This window comes from Parambassis ranga, chromosome 16 (genome assembly GCF_900634625.1).
Source record: "Parambassis ranga chromosome 16, fParRan2.1, whole genome shotgun sequence".
In the NCBI taxonomy this organism is placed as follows: Eukaryota; Metazoa; Chordata; class Actinopteri; family Ambassidae; genus Parambassis; species Parambassis ranga.
Window position 1 is genome coordinate 10,769,916 of NC_041036.1, and position 21,312 is coordinate 10,791,227.

At 40.8% G+C, this 21,312-nt stretch overlaps 3 protein-coding genes across 5 annotated transcripts; all 3 read left to right on the top strand.

The window, feature by feature from the left end:
• Positions 1 to 318: 318 nt before the first annotated feature.
• fpr1 (formyl peptide receptor 1) lies at positions 319 to 3,838 on the top strand. Its single transcript, XM_028426499.1, has 2 exons — positions 319 to 379; positions 1,500 to 3,838. Exon 2 carries the CDS (start codon positions 1,505 to 1,507, stop codon positions 2,687 to 2,689), a length of 1,185 nt encoding a protein of 394 aa, XP_028282300.1. The 5' UTR covers positions 319 to 379; positions 1,500 to 1,504; the 3' UTR covers positions 2,690 to 3,838.
• A 1,352-nt stretch (positions 3,839 to 5,190) lies between these two features.
• Positions 5,191 to 7,821, top strand: LOC114448591 (chemokine-like receptor 1). 3 transcript variants are annotated; one of them, XM_028425626.1, is made up of 3 exons: positions 5,191 to 5,232; positions 6,042 to 6,076; positions 6,293 to 7,821. In XM_028425626.1, the coding sequence occupies exon 3, from the start codon at positions 6,302 to 6,304 to the stop codon at positions 7,391 to 7,393; it is 1,092 nt and encodes a 363-aa protein (XP_028281427.1). In that variant the 5' UTR covers positions 5,191 to 5,232; positions 6,042 to 6,076; positions 6,293 to 6,301; the 3' UTR covers positions 7,394 to 7,821. The 3 variants fall into 3 exon arrangements, with proteins under 3 accessions (XP_028281427.1, XP_028281430.1, XP_028281429.1); XM_028425628.1 differs by lacking the exon at positions 5,191 to 5,232 and having other exon boundaries at positions 6,043 to 6,076; positions 6,293 to 6,350; positions 6,427 to 7,821; XM_028425629.1 differs by lacking the exon at positions 5,191 to 5,232 and having other exon boundaries at positions 6,039 to 6,076; positions 6,427 to 7,821.
• Positions 7,822 to 8,385: 564 nt separating this feature from the next.
• Positions 8,386 to 18,153, top strand: LOC114449101 (zinc finger protein 208). The gene is made up of 2 exons (XM_028426466.1): positions 8,386 to 8,491; positions 15,522 to 18,153. The coding sequence occupies exon 2, from the start codon at positions 15,670 to 15,672 to the stop codon at positions 17,617 to 17,619; it is 1,950 nt and encodes a 649-aa protein (XP_028282267.1). The 5' UTR covers positions 8,386 to 8,491; positions 15,522 to 15,669; the 3' UTR covers positions 17,620 to 18,153.
• The last annotated feature ends 3,159 nt before the right edge of the window (positions 18,154 to 21,312 follow it).

Here is a 21,312-nt window from a genome sequence, read left to right on the forward strand (position 1 = left end):
AGATCCCCATAGCACCAAAAAAAGGGCTCTGTCATGTGGACGTGCCCTGGCAGGAATCTATAACAGCATGAATCACTACATGTTCATGAGCTGTGCATGGATGTGTCAGTGGAGCTGCGCATTATACATGGGTTTGATTTAAAAAACACATGAGTGCAATGATCCAAGATCAAAAGGGAATAGTAGAAGTGGATTGATGGTCTTCTTGAGAGTCGAAGGGGGGGGGGGTTTAGCGTGCAGCTGGAGCCAGATCCCGCCTGGTTGTGGGCGGTGACGTCATATATTGAAAGAGTCAGGGATCTGCGCTCTGCAGTTTTCCTCAGTGAGTAGTGAGAGTGGAGCAGAGAGGCTTTTACAGCAGGCTGGAGCGCTGACCGAGGTAAAGTGTCTTTGTTTCAAAAGTTTAATCAAACAAAGTCGTTAGGAGGGAAAATAGAGAATAAACATAGCTACATGTTTACTTTATAGTCATGAGAATCTGATGGTAAAGTCTTTCTTTGTGTTTTGGAGACGTATTTCTAATAAGTCAGTTGTTTAATTGTTTTTGGCAGCTACAAAGCAATTAGTGCAAATTTCCTGTTTCGTTTGTGTGAGGCGGCGCCAAATCTATTACGCAATACTAGTTTTATGCACATTTAAACTGGGCAGACTGGTATTTGTTTGCGTGTGCATGCTGCACATGCAAGATTTTATATTGGTCTAAGCAGGGAATGAGTGTATAATAAAGTAACATTAGGTTATTGATCAGTTGAACTGACGTCAGTCTGCACACACGTTAAAGAGTGTGTGGTGTCTGTACTGCCAGTGGTGGAAAGTAACTGAGTATTTGTACTTAAGTAAATGTTTATGTATTTATACTTTACTTAAGTAAAAATAATAGTGCATACTTTATACTTTTACTCCATTACATTTTGCAGCTATCATCTTTACTTTCTACTCCACTACATCTCTACAATTTTTGTAGTTACTCATTACATTTTATGAATACAGTTGTGGTGGACTTTACTGCTGGACTGATGTGAGGTCACATCAGTGAGACATGGAGATGAAGCCTCTCTGTTCACTTGATGCCCACAGCCTGCCTCATGACACACAGACCTGTCCATAGCTGGTTCTGGGTACATTTCAAAGACGTCTGTACTGAAAATGTAAATTAACTACACATTGTCCATTTTAATTTTAAGATGATTTCTTTGATTATTTTAACCTGATCAGATATCCTTTGCAATGGAAATCAATAATATATATTCAGTGCATGAGTACTTTTACTTTTAATACTTTAAGTACATTTTAAAGTAAGTACTTAGGACTTTTGCTTAAGTAGGAATGTAGATGTAGCACTTCTACTTTTACTTGAGTATATATTTTGCTGGGTAATTGTACTTTTACTTAAGTACCAAGCTTCAGTACTTCCTCCACCACTGGTTACTGCAGACTGTTGATGCTGTAGGACAAAGAAAATAACAAGTTTATGTTTGTGTTTTTATTCTTTCTTGCAGGTTTTATGACAATGATGGAGCTAACGAGCAGTGGCCCTTTCTATCTCTCCAACAACAACATCACAACATCAAAGTCAGATGACTTTGCAACAAATGACTCTTTTTATGGTGACACAGAAGAGTATGACTACAGGGACGACCACGACTACAAGGACCTGCCTGATGACTTGAGAAAGTCTCTCAACATCATGTCACTCATTGTTTACAGCCTGGCCTTTGTCCTCGGTGTGCTCGGGAATGGAGTGGTTATCTGGGTGACCGGATTCAAGATGAAGAAAACCGTTAACACAGTTTGGTTCCTCAACCTCGCTGTGGCCGACTTCCTCTTCACAGCCTTCCTGCCTCTGAGTGTGACATACACAGCAATGGATTTCCACTGGCCTTTTGGCAAGTTCATGTGCAAACTGAACACCACCATAAGCTTCCTGAACATGTTTGCCAGTGTCTACATCCTGGTGGTGATCAGTGCGGACAGATGTGTGTCTGTGGTGTGGCCCGTCTGGGCCCAGAACCACCGAAATGTACGCAAGGCCTCCGGTGTGAGTCTGGGTGTGTGGATAGTAGCTTTGATTCTCAGCTCTCCGTACTTCATCTTCAGGGACACTGGGCCGTCCACTGATGATGAAAACATCATCAACTGTTTTAACAACTTTGCTCTTTCTGATGATGATGAAACACCATCTGTCATTCAGCTGCAGCTGTTCCGTCATCGGGCCATGGCCATCACCCGCTTCCTCCTGGGATTTGTGATCCCCTTCACTGTCATCGTCTCCTGTTATGCCGTCATAATCCATCGCCTTAGAAGAAACCGCTCCTTGGCCAGCCATTCAAGCCGGCCCTTCAAGATAATCGCCGCCATCATCATCACCTTTTTCTTGTGCTGGGCTCCCTTTCACATCATGGTTCTAATCGAGTTGGTGAACCACATGTCCAACTATTCCAGTGAAATATTAGATCATGTCACCACTATCGGGGTGCCTATAGCCACAAGCCTGGCCTTTCTCAACAGCTGCCTGAATCCACTTTTGTACGTATTCATGGGTCAAGATTTCAAGGATAAAGTCCGCAAATCCATCCTGAACGTGTTGGAAAGCGCCTTCCAGGAGGAGGTGTCTCGCTCTTACACCTACACAAACTCAATGATCACCAGTCGGAGCAAAGAGAAGTCAGTTTCTGATGCTGAGGTGTGAGACTGTTACTGATGAACACATACTGCACATTGTAAAAGTAACTGTATATACCATGATTTTATCTAAAGGCCATCTTTTTTTACATGACTCTAAGGTACTGTTTGACTGAGGTTAAGAATCAGCTAAAGGTTTTACACAGAATAATTTTGGACAAATGAATCAAAATCTGCCTCACAGAGCAGAACACATACACATTACATTTCACTGTGTAACAATCACACAACCAAACTGAAGGTCCTGTGTCAACATCAGTGGGTGCCACACACAACAACTTTCTCTTCTCCATCCACTGATCCCATTATGACTGTATATGACAAGAGCACACAGCAATAATCTAACAAAACACACACACACACACATTAAAGCAAATGAAAACTAAAAGAACAAATATGTCCAGTCATTGAGTAATAATTCACTCTTTTACTACTGAGCACCTGGTTGCCACCAACCCTGCCGTGTGACATCATAATAGAAACAGATGTATCTGTTGCATACTGTAACATGTCTACTGCATGCTTTGATAAACATCATATTTGCATTTGTTATTTAGCATATGGACAGTTTGATATAATCCATATAACAGTATAATCTCATAGTAGCAGCTACATTGTATAATTAGCTTTGTTGGTTCTTTTGGTGTTTATATTTGCCTTTTGGAGGGGCTGACCTGTGTGCCACACTTTTTAATTTTAGTATTGAAATATATATTTTCAAAATTATCACATTTTTCTCTAAAACAAACACAACTTTGTGGTACTATATCTCTCTGTGTAAGCTTGTAAACCACGTAAATAATAATTGGATTGTTTAACTGTTCTCAGCCCCAGTGGCCGTTTTTACTAAGAGTACAAATTATGCTGTGATTATGGTTCTTGCCTTTACTATTCTTTACATAATTAAAGTATTTTTGGACTTTTCTATAAGCTAAAAATGATTCACTTTGCTGTAGTATTTCATCAACTCAATCGTGCTGACAGAAAGTGGGTGAATTTCCATCGAGTGCTGATAAAACATATTTTGAGGAAGTGGCAAAAGTTGATCACCATCAGTAGCTTTTACATGTTTTTCATGTTCTAGAAGTTAAAAAAAATTGCTGATATTGTCTTTATTCTACTCTTGTCAAATAATCTGGACATTCACGTCTATTAAGCTTGCATTAAAAACGTATTTTCAACTATTGACACCTGTGTATGATTCAAACCAGCAAACTGTGCACAGAGACATCTTCTGTTAGACTGGTTATCAGGGATGCTGCTTCATCATGGGACATCATGAGTGATTTCACAATCTCTCACTTCTTTGTAGAGTTAGAGTAAATGGAATCATACAGACATATAGAAATTATGTAAGTGAGCATCCTGCATGACAAATAGCACTTAAAGGTCATGCAGGACATATTAGCAGCAAAGTGCTGGTGTCCTCTCTCTGCCTGATGTATACATACAGGACATTATTAGATTAGCACAGTATGAGGCACAATGTGTTACAGTGTTGTAGCTGTTGTGTTGAGCTCATTTACGCCTCATATGAATTTAAATCTGAAACATCATCAAATGATTAAAGTGGAAAAACAATACAATGTGAGGCAAACAACACACTGCTGTTTGTTTATTTAATATGTATTTGATATGTTGTTGTTTTTTTAAATTCATCATCCATAATTATAATTTCTTTTCAGTGCGGAAGTTCTTATCACATCTAATTACATCGGTGAATCGTTTAATTTAATAAGATCATCCCTATCAACCAGTCGTATGTTTCTAAACAGCTGCCTCATATACATGTGGTCTCACCACGACATTACTAAACAAGGATGGATGTTTTTTTTTTGCCTATACATAAAAATCATAAGAGCTTCAACAATCACATCTGAAAGCATGTTCTTCAAGCTTCTGTCAAAAAACAGCCTAAATACACCTACAGTATTTTTTTAATCTGATGGTAACATGATGGCGGCTGCACGGATGGTTTCCTTCCGCACTGATGAAATTATGTGCCATAATCTGATCATGTATAACCCACCCCCACACTTATCTCTGTTCATTTTAAACCTCAAAACCAAACTTTATTTTTCATATACACTTCAGCTTTTTTCATTAAATAGGCAGTTTTAATATAAGTAGTTTATTTTATTAAACCTCATTAACCAGTAGGGGGAGATGTTTTAAACATCAAATGCTTCCCAAATCAGTGAAATCACGTATTACTGTTGGCCTCACATCTACCACTCACAAACATATAGTGACCCATACTGCACAAGTGTCACCTCCCTCCTTTTTTTGCCCTCCTTAATTTGTCTGTGTTTATGTGTATGTACTAGATGTGTGAGCATCTGAATCAGATCAGCCAGGGTAATGTTTACAGCTCTCCTCCTCCGTCTCTCATTTCTGTTAGTTTAGCAGCAATTCAAAGTTGCAACAGAGTTCTAAGAATGCGTAGGCATGTGTGGAAGTGGGGGTTTCCAGTAATAATAATTTTCAGAGAATGATGGGGAGGGAGACTGGAGGAATCTGAGCACACAAAAACCTCTCGCAGGGCAGAAGGTAAACTACAGTAGTGGACAGAGCTGTACAATAAGGTGATCAAACATTTTTTCCAGAGAATCATCAGTATCAGGAGTGGATTAGGTGACGGAAACCCAGAAAAACTCTGCACCCACTCGAAACAAGTCCAAACCCTGCAGAGAAGTCAGAGGGAGTAAGCATCATTGGATCTGTGTCAGCTATCGACTCGTTTGTGTGTTTAATAGTGGTTATCTATAACTATGTGAACTGGCTGCAGTGTTGACCCTGCAGAAGTGTGCATTAGGAGCAGAGCAGGCTACAGCTACACAGATGCTGCACTGAGTTTGCTGTAAAGGATGGACAGAGTGGACACTGAAAGAGAGAGATTGCGTATATTACTGCTGACCCAGCCCTTGAAAATGTAAAGTCTGTCTTTCTCCTGCTGTAACTATGCCCTAGCCTGACTCTTGGGGTGTTGTCAGTGATGTTATAACACTTCTCTGAGTGCACTCTGCTATAATTGAAACCAGAACTTAGCAGTAAGTAAAATCAAAACAGTTAGTGGTGGTGGTGGTGGTGGTGTTAAGTTTTGGTGTCGGGGGGGGGGGGGGGGGGGGGGGATCTTTGACTGCTGATGACGTGATGAGACGCCTGTCCACATGTTCTGTTCTGGTCATCCAGCTTAAAAACTGGAGCTGTATCAACGACCGAATGTGGTGTTTTATCTGAGGATTGTGTAAACTGCTGGTGGATCCACCTCCGTGTGGGTGGTGACTTTAGACCCACACATTACTACTGTATAATAACCTGTGCTGTGCTGAATTTGCTCAGTGTATCGTCTGTTGCAGATTCATCCACTAGCAGACAGGAAGTTTTGAGAAAGGTAGGCGTATTTTTATTTTGTTGTTTAAGAAGTATATAGTTACCAGAACTTCACTATGCAGACACTTGATGTAAATAGTGAGGAAATTGACTTAAAGTAATGATGTAAGCTGAGGTTCTTTATTTTTTTTAATTTTGTAATAATAATAATAATAATAATAATATTTACACTAAATAAAAAGGAGGGGGTTATTTTATGTTCTTGTTGTCGCTGCAGGTCTCAGTGATGGAGATGACCACTGTCTCTTATTACACCAACTCAACTGTACCTCGGAGTAATGGCTCTGTTTATTTTGACAAGTATGCCAACCTGAGAAAGTCTCTCAACATCATGTCACTCATTGTTTACTGCCTGGCCTTCGTCCTCGGTGTGCTCGGGAACGGAGTGGTTATCTGGGTGACCGGATTCAAGATGAAGAAAACCGTTAACACAGTTTGGTTCCTCAACCTCGCTGTGGCCGACTTCCTCTTCACAGCCTTCCTGCCTCTGAGTGTGACATACCTTGCTTCAGATTTCCACTGGCCTTTTGGCAAGTTCATGTGCAAAATGAACAGCACTGTGGCCTTTTTGAATTTGTTTGCCAGTGTCTACATCCTGGTGGTGATCAGTGCGGACAGATGTGTGTCTGTGGTGTGGCCTATCTGGGCCCAGAACCACCGAAATGTATGCAAGGCCTCCTTTGTGAGTCTGGGTGTGTGGGCGCTGGCTTTTATTCTCAGCGTTCCGTACTTCATCTTCAGGGACACTGCGACGTATCCACAACGTGTTAGCTGTTTCAACAATTTTGCTTTTTCTAATGACTATAAAACACCATCTGTGATTAGGCTGCGAAATGTTCGTCATAAGGTCATGATCATCACTCGCTTCCTCCTGGGATTTGTTGTCCCCTTCACTGTCATCATCTCCTGTTATGCCGTCATAATCCATCGTGTTAGAAGAAACCGCTCGCTGGCCAGTCAGTCAAGTCGGGCCTTTAAAATAATCGCTGCCATCATCATCACTTTCTTCTTGTGCTGGGCTCCCTTTCACATCATGAGTCTACTTGAGTTGGTGAGATTTTCAGGTCCTTCAAATGAAACATTGATTTATGTTACCACTGTAGGGATCCCTTTAGCTTCAAGCCTGGCCTTTATTAACAGCTGCTTGAATCCACTGCTGTATGTGTTCATGGGTCAAGATTTCAAGGATAAAGTCCGCAAAACCATTCTGAACGTCCTGGAGACTGCCTTCCAGGAGGAGCAGACACACTCTCAGTCTGACATGAAGTCGGTAGAGACCAGACACAGTAAAGATAATTCTGCTCATACAGAGTTTTAGGGTGCTAAGAGCATGCACCAGTGTATTCAGGCTGCATCAAGATAGATTGGTAAATACCATTTTCTGATGAAAATCCCTGGGCACCAATTTCAAAATCAATATTTCGTTAGCTGTATATACGTAACACAAAAGAAGATGTTACTTAATTTTAGCTTGGTTGCTTAGCTTGGTTTCTGTTTTATTTCATCAAGAGTGTAAAAATACAAATGTGTACCATTGGTGAAGTGTTATTATACTTAACTATAACATTCAAATTAATTTATGTCAACAAAACAAACATTTTAAAAGAAACATTCCCATTGATACATATGGTTTGTTTTTTGTGATTTAACCTGATAAATAACTCTAAGAGCCGATACATTGTTGTAATGGACTATTGGCTTTTCCTGTTATCTGATTTCTGTCATTAAAATATTGAATTATTTAGACTTTTATTCGTGCATGTGTTTGTTAATATTCCTATATTGTGCACAACTGAGGATATGTGCAAAGCTGCGTTATTAAAATTATAACAAGAGTGTCTTGCTGTTGCTCGTTAAGCAATACTCATCTTGTGTTTTACATTTTCTTCATGATGCTTTTTATCCAGTAGAGGGAACTATTTTACATATTAAAGAATACTTAATTCAGGATGAGGAAACATTATTCCTTATCTGCATAAATACTTCTTACAGGATTCTAAGTAGGTTTTTTATTATTTTGTTTATGATAAGCTATAGTGGAATTTATGATAGATGTGTACATATTTTTAAATATATACAAATACAATGCATATAGGATCATTTAGCTCTTAAAAAGGGACAATTCATACGCAAATTCAGTCATATTGTTAAGGATATTATAAGCTTTGTGCTGGGTTGGGGACGACAACAAACAGAAACAAAAAAATATGTTTATTCGATCTACCGTCCCAACCTCCAGTCCAGTGGGTGGCGAAATTGCACCCATGTGCTGTTTGCCCACATGCAAAAAAAGGACTCCACAACGAAGAAGTGACACCTCTGGCACTAAGGCTAACAGCAGTTATCGGCCCCGCACTGGTGTATATGGGACGCTGTATACAAGATTTGTTATATTCGGAGTTGTCCTACATTTTGGGTAAGTCGTGGATTATGAACTGTTTTGCAGAAACTGTTTGGCCCCTAATTGTCTGTACATGTACGAATTGTATATTTTGCGTTTCTATTATCGGCATGTAGCGTTAGCTTGCAGCAGCTAACGTTAGCTATCGAAAGTAGCATCTCGTACATTCAGGTTAGATTTATATATTTTAAGTCCCCTTTTTTAAAATGAACACCTGGCGTGCATTACCCTTTGCATTCTCGCTAGCGTGTACTTGTAAACATTAATCACTTGTCAGTTTTAATATGTGTCTGTTGAGTAAAGGATGAGGTTGGCAGTTGTGATAAACATGCTTAATCTGACCATAAACATCAGTATTTGAGTGCAATGACTGTATACAAAGACTGGGGAAATCCTGTAGAAGCTTTGCTTCTCCAAAAGAAACTAGACATTTGCACACCGTGTTGTATTTTGATGTACGTAATACTGTACTTAAAGTGGATGTGTCTTTTCGACTGTGCTTATATGCTAATGTGGCGTTGCTACATTTTTGAGGGAAACAAATAGATCACAATACGGTAAAGTTATAACGAAAAAAATTTTGGCACCTACTCTGGCCACACTTTTGACATTGATGAATGATAATATTATAGTAAACAAATTGATTATCTTTATTAACCTTTTAGGGAAATTGAGGATGTTGTGCTGGTACAACATAAATAAAGCAGTTTATCTTGGAATAAACAATTCACTGAGATCACACAATAATTTTCTGTAGTCATAACAACAGTAGAGTTTAGCGTGCCTTTAATGCGCCTCTGTGCTGTGTGAAATACACAGAGATGGAACTGCTGATGATTTTGCTGCACCTCTGTTAAATTGCCAGATATGATTTTCATCTAGCTAGAAGATTGTGACTGCTAAATGAGGGAAAGGAAGTGTGCTGCTTGCTTAAAAGTGGTAAATATTACTACAGATGTCATAGTAGTAACCTTTGTGGTGCCCTTGTAGTCATGGGACTGTGCTATAGTTTGTTAATGGTGTCATTTTAGCTGCTTGATCAGTTTTAATCTTTAAAAAAATCATTAAAGGGGACATATGAAAAGTTTCCATCTGAACAAAATTTGCATCAGTGTTTTCCCTCTACCGTTATTGGTGGTTTATTTTCTGTATAGTGCCAGATTATAACAGAAGTCATTACCTTTCCTGAGGAACAGGTCTATACGTTGTTCTTTTATTAAACATACTAAATAGTAGGGGTGGAACGGTTTACTAAATCCACAGTTTGGTTCGTATCACAGTTCTGAGGTCACGGTTTTCGGTTTGGTTTGGTTTACATTGTTGAGGTTTTTTCTACTTTTAACACTTTAAAATACCAGATGAGCACAAAATATATATCCTAATTATGATAAGATAAGATAAGATAAAACTTTATTAATCCCGAAGGAAATTCTTGTGCCAGAGGTATCAAGTTACATTAAATGCAGTTAAGTACAGAGTATAAGAGTATTGTCACTATAATCCAAAATAAGAGTACAGTACGCAGTATGAGCACAATATATGATACATGGATACAAATATGGAGATGTAAGGTGCTAAGTAAACATAAATATAGACAAGTGGAGGGAATGACAGTGATGCATGACATGATTATCTAGCACTTCTCCCTACAGAAAGGGGAGGAGTTATACAGTCTGATGGCCACTGGCAGGAAGGACCTCCTGTGGCGTTCTGTGCTGCTCCTCGGTAGTCTCAGTCTACGGCTGAATGTGCTCCTGTAGGACAGCAGTGTGTCGTGCAGGGGGTGAGACGTGTTGTTACGAATACTGAGGAGCTTCCTCAGTATCCTCCTCTCCGTCACCCCCACCACAGACTCCAGCTCCACTCCCAGCACCGAGCCAGCCTTCCTAATGAGCTTGTTGAGTCTGTTGGTGTCGGCCGTCTTCATCCTGCTGCCCCAGCACACTACAGCGTAGAAGATGACGCTGGAGACCACAGAGTGGTAAAACATCTGCAGCATGGTCTGGCAGACGTTAAAGGATTTGAGTCTCCTCAGTAGATACAGGCGACTCTGTCCCTTCCTGTAAATTGCCTCTGCGTTTGTGGACCAGTCCAGTTTGTGGTCAATGTGGACACCCAGGTATTTGTAGCTGTCCACAATGTCCACGTTGGTACCCTTGATGCTGACCGGGTTTGGGAGTGTCTGGTGCTTCCTGAAGTCCACCACCAGCTCTTTTGTCTTTGTGACATTCAGCTGAAGGTGGTTCTGTCCGCACCACTCCACAAAGCTGTCCACCACACTCATGTACTCCGCCTCCCGACCTCTGCTGGTACAGCCCACAATTATCCAACATTTACCCTATTTAAGAATCAGTTCAGTGTTTAAGAATCAGTTCAGTGTTTCCCCTATCATTATATCAGGTTAAGTAAATTTCATTTATTTTTAATTTCTATATAGCACCACATCATAACAGCAGCCATTTAAGATAACCTTTCCTATACAACAGGTCTACACCTTGTTCTTTTATTAAACAAACTAAACAGCATGTTATTTATCTTATTTGCAAGGCAGCATGTCATTTCTCTCTGCATGGTTGTGCGTTACAATTCACCGCACAATTCAGAGGCACGAGTGCGTGTACACACACAATTGCACAGACACACACACAGACACGTGTGCGCACATACTCCCACTGAACTCTATGACTACGCTAAGCTATGCAATGCTAACAGTACTGATGTCTGTAGTTTTATTTTTATTTTTGCCACTGAAATATGCGATATTGACATCCCGCTCTGTAAGCATTGACGGGACCAATGGCAGCTTTGTGCACGATTGGATGCAGAGTGGTGTGGGTCTCTCTGCTCTGCCTGCAGCTGAACCTGCTGCATGAAGCTAGAGTGACTGACCGGCTGTGAGTGTGTTAAGGTGGGGGAGGAGCTCACGGCTGCTGCTTGTCGAGGAAAGTAGCTGACTGCAGAATGATACGCGCTTTCACGTCAGTTTTCAAACGTCACCAGAAAGAGTCACTAGTTGCTTTAGATTAAAAAAAGTTTGGAAAGCCGCGAAATGTAGCGAGAGAGATGCCAAGTTGGCAACACTCATCTCTGTGCTGTTGTAAAAATGTCTCCCTGTATTACTTGATGTGCATGTCCAGAACCGAACAGAACATGCGCCCCAAACTTTTCCTGAACCGTCCCACACCTACTAAATAGCCTTATGTTATTTATCTTATTTGCACAGCAGCATGTTATTTCTGCCTCTCCATGGTGGCGTGTTTACAATTCATAGCTGCACACAGTGGCCCGATGTGCATACACATACAGACATGTGTGCACATAAACACACATGCAGACATGTTAGTACACTTCCAACAGTGGATAGAGATCGTGTTGTTTTAATCACTGTTGCTTATGACATGCCAGTTGGATAGACTGAACTCCATTGGCTACGCTAAGCTAAGCTACTGGTAGGGATACTAATGATAGTGGCACTACCTGTCTTGCATAAGCAACATATATTTTGACTAGTGATTCAGTAGAATAGAGATGAACAACATTTGTCCCTAATGCTGAAGGTCACTTGCAGCAGTGAACACTATGTTCTTGGTTTCTTGATTGGGACACAAATGTACCCCTGATACAGCATACAAGGTATTCTTCTGCCAGTCTCCTGTCCTTGGATCACATACATAAACATGCTGCCTGTATTCTTTGATGGAAATGGCTTGAAAATAGGATGATTAACCTTTGTACGGACCAAATCACACTTTGTCTGTCCTTTATTCATCAAGATTTATGAAGCTTCAAAAGATGGAAACAGAAGCAAGATGGAAAATTAAAGTATGTTGTATGCTGGTGGATATACTGCAGTGCAGAGGCTGCAGTATTGCCTGCAGCTACTACCTGTGTGGTCACATTTTTACACCATTTTTCCCTCATCCTTGTGAAGCACTGATATAGTGTTTACAGACTTTCATTGTTCTGATCACCTTAGCCAGTTGTTCTGTCCTGTCAAGCAAACGCATTTTTTTGTAGCACATCATGCATAATTTTCAGAAAATTGGTCAAACTCCAACTAGGAGTGGATGAGCTGACAATGACAGTTTGGTGAATATTCTGCTTTTCATCAGTATAAAACCACTCTGCTACCCATGGGATTTCCTATACCTCCCCTTCTGCAAGCTGATCAGTCAGGTTGCTGTTTGGCATTCCTCGGTGTTCCTTAGCTTGCTCTCTAGTGAATCTCCTGTATTGTAAACTGCAGTAGATGGATGATGGTACACATCCAGTTAGAAGACTAAAGCTGGTTACTAGGGCTGCAATCGACCAAAGAAAGTCTTGGTCGATTGAAACCCTCAAATTTTGACTAAAAATTGACTAATCGCGCAATATCACAGATTTCTGAAAAATATACCCTCATCTAGTGATATCAGCACAAAACCTGTGGAGAAATATTGAGACAATTTTTGTCAAGTTATAATAGATAGAGACAGATACTATCATGTCAGACTGAACATAGGAGTGCAGCTTCGCTGAATGACGCTTGGATGATGGCCTAACATCCAGCCTGGTCTGGGTATGTCTGAAGCATGCTGCCGCTGCTGCTAGTGGGTGCGCCTACAATTTATTAGACTAAAACATTGAAATACGTCAATGTTATGCTTAAAATGGACGGGGCAGCCTGTTTGTAGTTGAGCTGTGATAGACAGACACTTTATTGATCCTATTTCCATGAAACGCTGCCACACTGCAGATTTCTCTGACATGATAGAGGAGGGCTGACCTAAATCACACAGTCAAAACTAAATAATATTCAGCAAACCACCAGGCCAGGTACGCTTCAGTCTGTCTCTAGTGCGTCAGGCTAAACCAAAGTAGTGAAACCAAGGGGGGTGTTCAAAGATCGACTGCTACCTGTGAAACAGGTGCTCTGAAAACACCCCCAGCACTTGGTAAATTCCTCCTGATAAAATTACAAAAAGTCGACCAATCGAGCCAGAACGTGTTGACCAATAAATCGACCAGTCGACTGGGAGATTGCAGCCCTACTGGTTACATACTCCAAGAGAACAAAGAACTTTCTTCTTGCTCCCCGGGTGGCAAGAACAGGAAAAAAGTTTGTTTTGGCATGGAGTAATCGCACTCCCCGAGAAGCGTGTGTGCAGAACTCCTCATATGGCCGGTTGACAATGCAGTTGTATTGCAAATTGTGTGCAAAGTCATAGTTGCCTGGCCTAACAAGCTGATAATGCTCAGGGAAGAGAGCGAATAGCATGACAATAGATAGAAGATTAGTATAGCTGACTGTATAGCAGACCTCTGGTATGTGTGAATTTCATTCTGTGAATATGTGGATGACTGTCTGGAATAATACATCCCAACTCCCGGTGTTTAATGTACATCGAGCCACTGTAACGCTGTGATCAATACTGGGATTAATTTCTTAATACGCAGGCATTGCCACCTTTTGGACAGACATTCTCCTCTGTGTGCTGTGTTTTGGCAGTCTCCTTCCAGGAGTTGTTTGCCAACTGCTCATCTAAACTGTCCTAAACTTCCTCCTTCCAAGTCTGTGTGTTCTGTGCACATGAAGAAGTTCTTGCCCTTCACCACATTCATCACGCCCACTAAATTCCGACCAATCACAGAATTATTCTCGCACACCACTGTGAGAAAAAGTTCTGCCCAGGCCATGTGTCTGCGGAACAGGCACTCCGACAACAAAATGACATCATTTTGTAGTCGGAGCGCCAGCAGCGAGAAGAAAGTTCTTTGTTCTCCTGCAGTATGTGACCAGCTTAACAGGTTTGCTGACATGGGAGCCAAGCAGTGATCTGGTGTGAATGTGATCACCACCAAAATGTGCTTTAGCCACCTAAAACAAGTTTTAGCATATTATCCATGATTCCAACTGTAATGTTACCCAAAGAACACTCTGGTTACTGTTCACCATTCAGTGGTGGAAATACACTGACTGCAAATAAGCACCTCATTTGACATCACTTCAAAAAGTCTAAGCTCTCTCTTTAAAGGAACACATCACCATTTTATGAAGTTAGGTTATTCACTGTCTCCCTTGGACTTACATAAGTGGGTAAATGCATTTTTGTGTAAGGGGCAGTGCAAGCATTGTCTTGGTCTGGCAACGCCACTGCTAGCTTAGTGTAGTCAAGGGAGTCCAGAGTATCCAATTAGCATGTAGTGAGCAAAAAACTTTTTCTTAATTGCTTTTTGTGATCTGTGTATTTACGAGTACAAATAGCAATGCAGTTTGACATGAAGCAGTCTCCTAGGCTGATATGGGACTTGGGACTATATTCTGATAAGGCACTGCTACGTGGGCACAAAGGTATCAAGCAAACCGCCAACTTCTGTTAACATACCAGTGTGGCTCGGCTACTACCAATTTTTTTCATAGTAAATGGTGAGGAGCATGGCTGATTTTGTGACAGCTCAAGAGTATGACTTCTCGTACCATCACAAGCCAGAACCATACCTTTTTATGAGCCAGAGATCTCAGAAGGGCAGCTGGGTGCTTTAAAAACAGAAAGCCAAGAAAATGTTGCTACTGCAGCATGCTGCATTCAGATTTATTTATTTTGTGATGCCACCTTGACAAGTTTTCCAGTTCTGGATGCTCTGAAGCAACCACAACATTATATTGTACTATGGGAACCGTGTTCTTTGAATTATACGCCTCTCCTGTCTGCAACCTTGCCTTCCATTCCTGTGCAGGACTCTCTAGGTGGGTGGTGTTGCTGGGGTGGGGGTGGGGTTAATTATAATAGTCTCCAACTGTAATTAAAGGTGTGGCTGCTGTAATAGAACAACCACCCATCCATCTCTGACCTCTTTTTTCGGTTAGGGTAATGCATTCTTTGGGTTTACAAGTTGATGATGCTTGCCTACTCAATCTCATATTAAATTATACGAGTTTGGTTGGTCTAGTACACACAACTAAGATCTAATGTCCCTTTACAAACATAGTGAAGCAGTGCCACTATTGGGGAAACCTGTGAAGCAAAGTATCTGTGGTTGACAGTTCTTTTTTGTTTCCCACCAGGTGCTAATACAACATGAAGAATTGGAGAGATGAACCAACAGCTTACAAGGACAGCTTTTTGAAGTCAAGCTGTTGAGTAGCTCCCACATGGAGACCAAAAGTGCCGATATCTGGAGCTTTTTTACTTGTACTTGCAGGTTGATAAGTAATGCCATCAGCACATGGACAAAATAATTTTAAAATGGAAAAGCAGAAAACAGTGAACAGTGTTGCTTCAATGCAGTCGGGTGGAGAATCATGTACCTTCATCTGCACTGAGTGTGGTGATGGGTTCAGTCAGTACTCTAATGTGTTGGCTCACATGGCCATCCATGGACCTTTGGAGTCATTTTCTTTTGATGGATCATCCAATGGCTTAGAGGTCCCTCGAGAATATGTTCTTCAAGAAAATGGTACACTAAAGGCTGTGAACGGGTTGGCGCAGTCACATTCTTCTGTCAAACCTGTATCTCCTGGAGTTTTGCCATCACATTGCCCATCCACAGTCAGGCCACTTTCTCCAACTCATAAACAGCAGCCTTGTTTTTATAAAGATGTGTTCAGACCAAGGCTGTCGGACTCAAACATAGACAAGTCTCGTCACGGCAATTACCGTTGTGAAATATGTAATCGATCTTTTAACAGCCTACAGAGTTTACATCGTCACCAGCAATATCGAAACACAGAGCGTGGCTACAAATGTACTCTGTGCTGTAAGATCTTTGAAGATAGACAGGACCTGAAAAAGCACCTTCAAGACCATGTTCGGGAAAGTTTTCATTGCTGTGATCATTGTGGCAAGCGATTCCTAAAGGTGGACGCGTTGAATGCCCACCAAAAAGAAAACCACCTCAGCCCTAAGGCAACAGCATTGGCAAAATCAGAGATTAAGCAGGAAAAGAAGCTAGAAAAAACATATCCTTGTAAGAAATGCAAGTTGACCTTTTTCTGGATGTCAGATTTCCAGACACATTCATTGTACCATTGCAGAGGAATAGAGCCTGACAGTTTGTTGGCATCTGAAATTGAAATTGAAGTGAACTCAAAGGATATAGAAGACTCAATACTTGAAAACAGTCTCAGCAATGGCACATCTATAAATGCTAAGAATGGTGACACTAAGATCTTTGGGGATCGCTGTAGTGAGATTGACAATGAATACTCCTTCACACCATATAGGTGTGGTTTATGCGGGGATCGTTTCCACAAGTTGGCAGCTTTAAAGGAACATCACCTCACACACCAAACTCAAGAGGAAATTGATCAGCTAAATCAAGAATCCGAAAGAACCTTCAAGCGACGGATACCGCCACCACCACCACCACCACCTAAAGGCAGGCGCAGGAGAGGTAGTAATCCTAATGGAAAGCTTCATCCATGCAAGCACTGTCATCGTGTCTTTAATCATTCTAGCAGTTTATCACGGCACATGAGATACCACAAAGGTACAATGCATACTTGTGTATTTTGTGGTAGACATTTTCCTCAGCGCTGTGATTTGAGAAGACATGTGGTTATGTACCACAAAGCTGAACTAGATAAAAAACCAGGTTTAAAACTCTTATATACAACTCCACATAATGGGCCTCTTCCTAAATCACTTGATGTGAAGAAAAACATAAGCCCTCCTGAGGACAACCCCAAGAGCTCCTCTGACAATGAGCAAGTAACGTCACCTGAGCAGAATCAAAATGAAAGCCAGTCAGGAAAAGCGGGCCGAGTCAGCTACAAGTGTCAAGAATGCGGAAAGAAATTTGGTTTATTATGTGTGTACCAGCGACACTTACGCTATCACAAAAAGGAGCCAAGTAAGGGTTCCCAGTCTCCCGCCCAGTTAAGGAATTCGTCATCCCTTGACCTTCATCTTAAAAATCACTCTAACCCTGGACAAGCAGACGATGTTGGGCAACCGTCTCACGGCACTGGTGCCACTGGGGACCCTGTCCTAGAAAAAGGTAATACAGAGGACATAGAGCATGAATATATGGACCATACTCCACATGGTAAAAGGAATTCTTCAGAGGTTCTTTATGAATGCACTGAGTGCACTGAGACATTCTCATGCCTGGAAACGTTTCTTCAGCACCAGACTTCTCATGGCTCAGAGAACAACGGGTAACTATCCTGTCAAATGCATTAGTCACTGTTATTGCCAAGAATTAATCTGTCATGAGTTGGGTGATTTTGACTCTTTCAAACTGTTTAAGTACTGTATAGATCATGACTTGATGGTAAGCTTGTTTGCGTTGCTTATTTTACATTTATACTTTTCTACAATTTACTTGTGAAAGGGGGGGGGGGTGAAAGACAGATACCAGTGGGAACCAGAAAGAGAGCTATCCAAATGGGATTTGAATCAAATAGAAAACGGGCACAACAATTTAAGCCTGTCAACGACAGAATGCGCTCCAGCAGTCAATGGTAACACTTCATTTTAAATTCCCACCATTTGACTAGTTGGGGTCATTATGTTGCTGTTCAGTGTGTTTTTAGGGTTGACCAATTGATGCAAACCATATTGCTGTGTTTTCATTGTGTTCTTGTTTGTAAATGTGACATTTTTGAAATTACTTGTATTGTGTCATATGCTCATACCATCATTTTGAAAAGATGAATTGATAGATGCCATTAAAAAAATGTGCAGCGGTAATAATTATTGTGCCATCAGTTCTGCATTCATGTCATTTTAGTGCCACATTTTTGTGAGAGGTAAGATGTCAGAAATGTTTATTGGTGTTTTGCTACAGTTTCCATGTTTTTGACAGGGCTTTTCCAGATAATCACTTTTAACGGTGTAATGCTACCATAACACGATGTCCTCAGTGATTGTTCACTTGATTTGACGTTTAAATTCTTAGTCACAACAGACGAACACAATGTAAACCTTCCTCCTGGTCATAGTTTTACCCAAGAACTTTTTCGACCAAAAAAATCTCATAGCATAGCATTTTTTTCACTGTGTTGGTAAGGAAAATGAAGCTATGACATGGGTTGGTGTATAAACTGTATGCAAATCATGTGCAATTGACACGTTTTGTCACTTCTCCAATTTCCCTCTCCTTTGCACCAAAACAGTGACAAAAAATTGAAACTGGAAACTAGTCATGTCAAATCTATACAGTGGAAAAAACGTGGAAAAAATTGACATGAATAAAAAAAAATCAAAAGATTGTAAATTAATAGACATAATGCAGGAAATGTGCATAGTGCCAATATAACTTTTTCCAGTACTAATATTTCAACAGCATGTTTTGTTTCTTCAGTACAAAATTTTGTTTCCAATGCCGATGTTTATTTTCAGTATGAAATTTTACCATCACTTTGTTGGTCCCATATCATGGTATTGGGAAAAAAAGTAACCGGGCAAGAATGAACACTGCAAGTCTCAGCATGTGTGATACAATACTGTTTAACATGTGTTAACAGGTGTGCGTACCTAACTGGCATGTGTTGTGTGCACAGGTTTTCCCCATTTTCAGATTTAAACTTAAGTTCAGGCAGGTTTTAACAGTGTACTGACTCTTCCAGTTAGACTCTTGCACCAACAATGCAGTTATGAAAATTGCTTTTATTTGTGTAGCCATATTTATGCCTTTAGTGCCAAGCAATGGATTACATTGGTGTGTGCCCAGGTTCATAACATTTGTTGTCTGTGTTTTTTGTTGTTTCTGTTAGGTTTGGCAGTACAAGTAGTCCCAGTCCCCATATCTTTGGCTGCTATGAGGCACTTAAGCTTCATTTATAAACCTTCTAGGCTTCAGAACTGAACATGATGATTACGTCAAACTCCTGCCTGCCGATCCTTAACTGCAACATGTGCACTGCTACTCAAGAGACGAGAGAGAGGCACTGAGAAATAACAGATCCCAATGTCCCCCATCAGGCACCATTTGTCAGAGTTTACGAAAAAGGTCCCTGGTGCCTCCATGTTTGTCTCTTTGCCATGCTGCCTCCAGGGTGCAGTCATGTGAACTTATTGACCCTTCTTGCTCTTTAAATTCCAGGTCCCACCCACTACAATGTCAAAATAGGCTGAAAAATAATTTCTGAAGTAAAAAATAACTGCAGGGCAGACAAAGTGTACCATCCATTTTTCTTAATTGTCCTACCTTGCTGACAAAGCAACAAGACAAGGACCCGTATAAGTGGAAGTTCATTTGAATTAAAGATACCAAAAAACCCTTTCATAGCACCAGACCAGGACTAGTTGACCATAATTTCAGAGTGTTTTGTAGCCAGTAGTTCTCTAAGCGAGCGAAGCAAGTTTCATAATCTGCTTTTTAAAACACATTGTAACATGTTCTGTACTGTTGCCAAACAACTTCCTAGGCCAGAGGATCCCTTTTGCACAAGCATGATTTGTACCGTCACACAAAAAGGGCCTTATGTGACTGGAGACTGGTGACTAAACGGGAGTTTAGTTGGGACCTGGGGTATCTTAGTTAGGTGCTAAGCTTGCTGAACAGACGTGTAGAGCTGTTTACAGACTATTGTGATGGACAGGAACTGACCTATGTCACATTAATCTTGGGTAAGTATTGTTAATGGCCTTTTGTCCATGTGAGCTGACTCATGTCTGAGCAGGGCTTGGTTGAATAGAGCCATTTGGTCAACAAAAAGAAAAGGGGAAAAACATTGGGTCACTCCATGTCAGCGAATGTGCTAACTATACACTGTAAATAAATAAGGAAACCTTCTGTCATATCATCCATTGGTTTGTCAACAGTGTTTTTGGATCTGTGTTCTGGTCACCACCATTTTGACAGTGCCCAAGTCCACCTGTTCCAGTTAGTTGCATTAGCAGGCAGCTTGCCAGGTATAGCTGCACCTCAGCACTCTGCTCGGCAGCTGAATTTTTACAAAATAGGTGAGAACTTGAAATTACCAATATCATTTCAGATGTAAAGCTAGGTACTTGTGGCCTGACAACAGCACAACACCCTGCATCCTTTGAAGAACTATTGTCTTGTCATGGTCGTGTTTTAGTTGTAAATATTAACCTATGGTAATGACCATGAGAAATGATCTGACTGCTTGAAGTTATTATGTCTTGATAGACAAGTGTTTAATCCAATTAGCTGCTATGTATTTTCATTACTTTTAAAGGGTCTGCGCTTTTCAGAGTTCCTAGGGATGACTTACCTGGTGGTTCTGTGTATCTGGTTGATTGGCTGTGTATCCATGCAAAAAAAATAACAAAAACGAAAATTATCCTTTATGTAATGTACCTTTCAGAGGAGCCCACAAGTGTGTATTAAACCCTCAGGGGGTTCCCAACATTGGGTTGCTCCAAAGTATTCGTTTGATACTTGCCACAAGTGTTAAGGGTTTGTCTGAAGGGCTGTCACTGTGATCATCTGCCCCTACCGGTGAAAATGATATTCCCTGAAAAATCAAGGATTCTTTGCATCCAGAATTGTTGCACGAGTGATCAGAATGGGGAGAATGATGTATTAGCGTCTCCTAACTGGATCATATGTGAGCACATTGAGAATACACCTCTTAAGCTTTATGGTACCTACCCCTGTAGTCTTGAGTGTCATGACCTACTGGCGCTTCTCTTTTTCTAGTGATTGCACTTGGGCAGAAAAAGTCGCTTTTGGCTTGTGTGCGGCACATGGTTCTGTAGTACCAGATTTGGCCACTATGCCAAAAATGGTCTCAAATTTTGATACTTCTTCTACATGACAAACTTCACCTGTTGTTGGAACAGTGCAACAGCACACCACTGACTTTTGACACAATTGAACACAAATGGATTTTTGAAGGATGTAAAAATTGCAGGGGAGCACCACATTGTAGGGGCCGTTAT

Excerpts from the sequence above, each read along its gene's own strand:
- LOC114448591 (XM_028425626.1), top strand. The coding sequence starts at position 6,302 with ATGGAGATGACCACTGTCTCTTATTACACCAACTCAACTGTACCTCGG.
- LOC114449101 (XM_028426466.1), top strand. The coding sequence starts at position 15,670 with ATGCCATCAGCACATGGACAAAATAATTTTAAAATGGAAAAGCAGAAA.
- fpr1 (XM_028426499.1), top strand. The coding sequence starts at position 1,505 with ATGACAATGATGGAGCTAACGAGCAGTGGCCCTTTCTATCTCTCCAAC.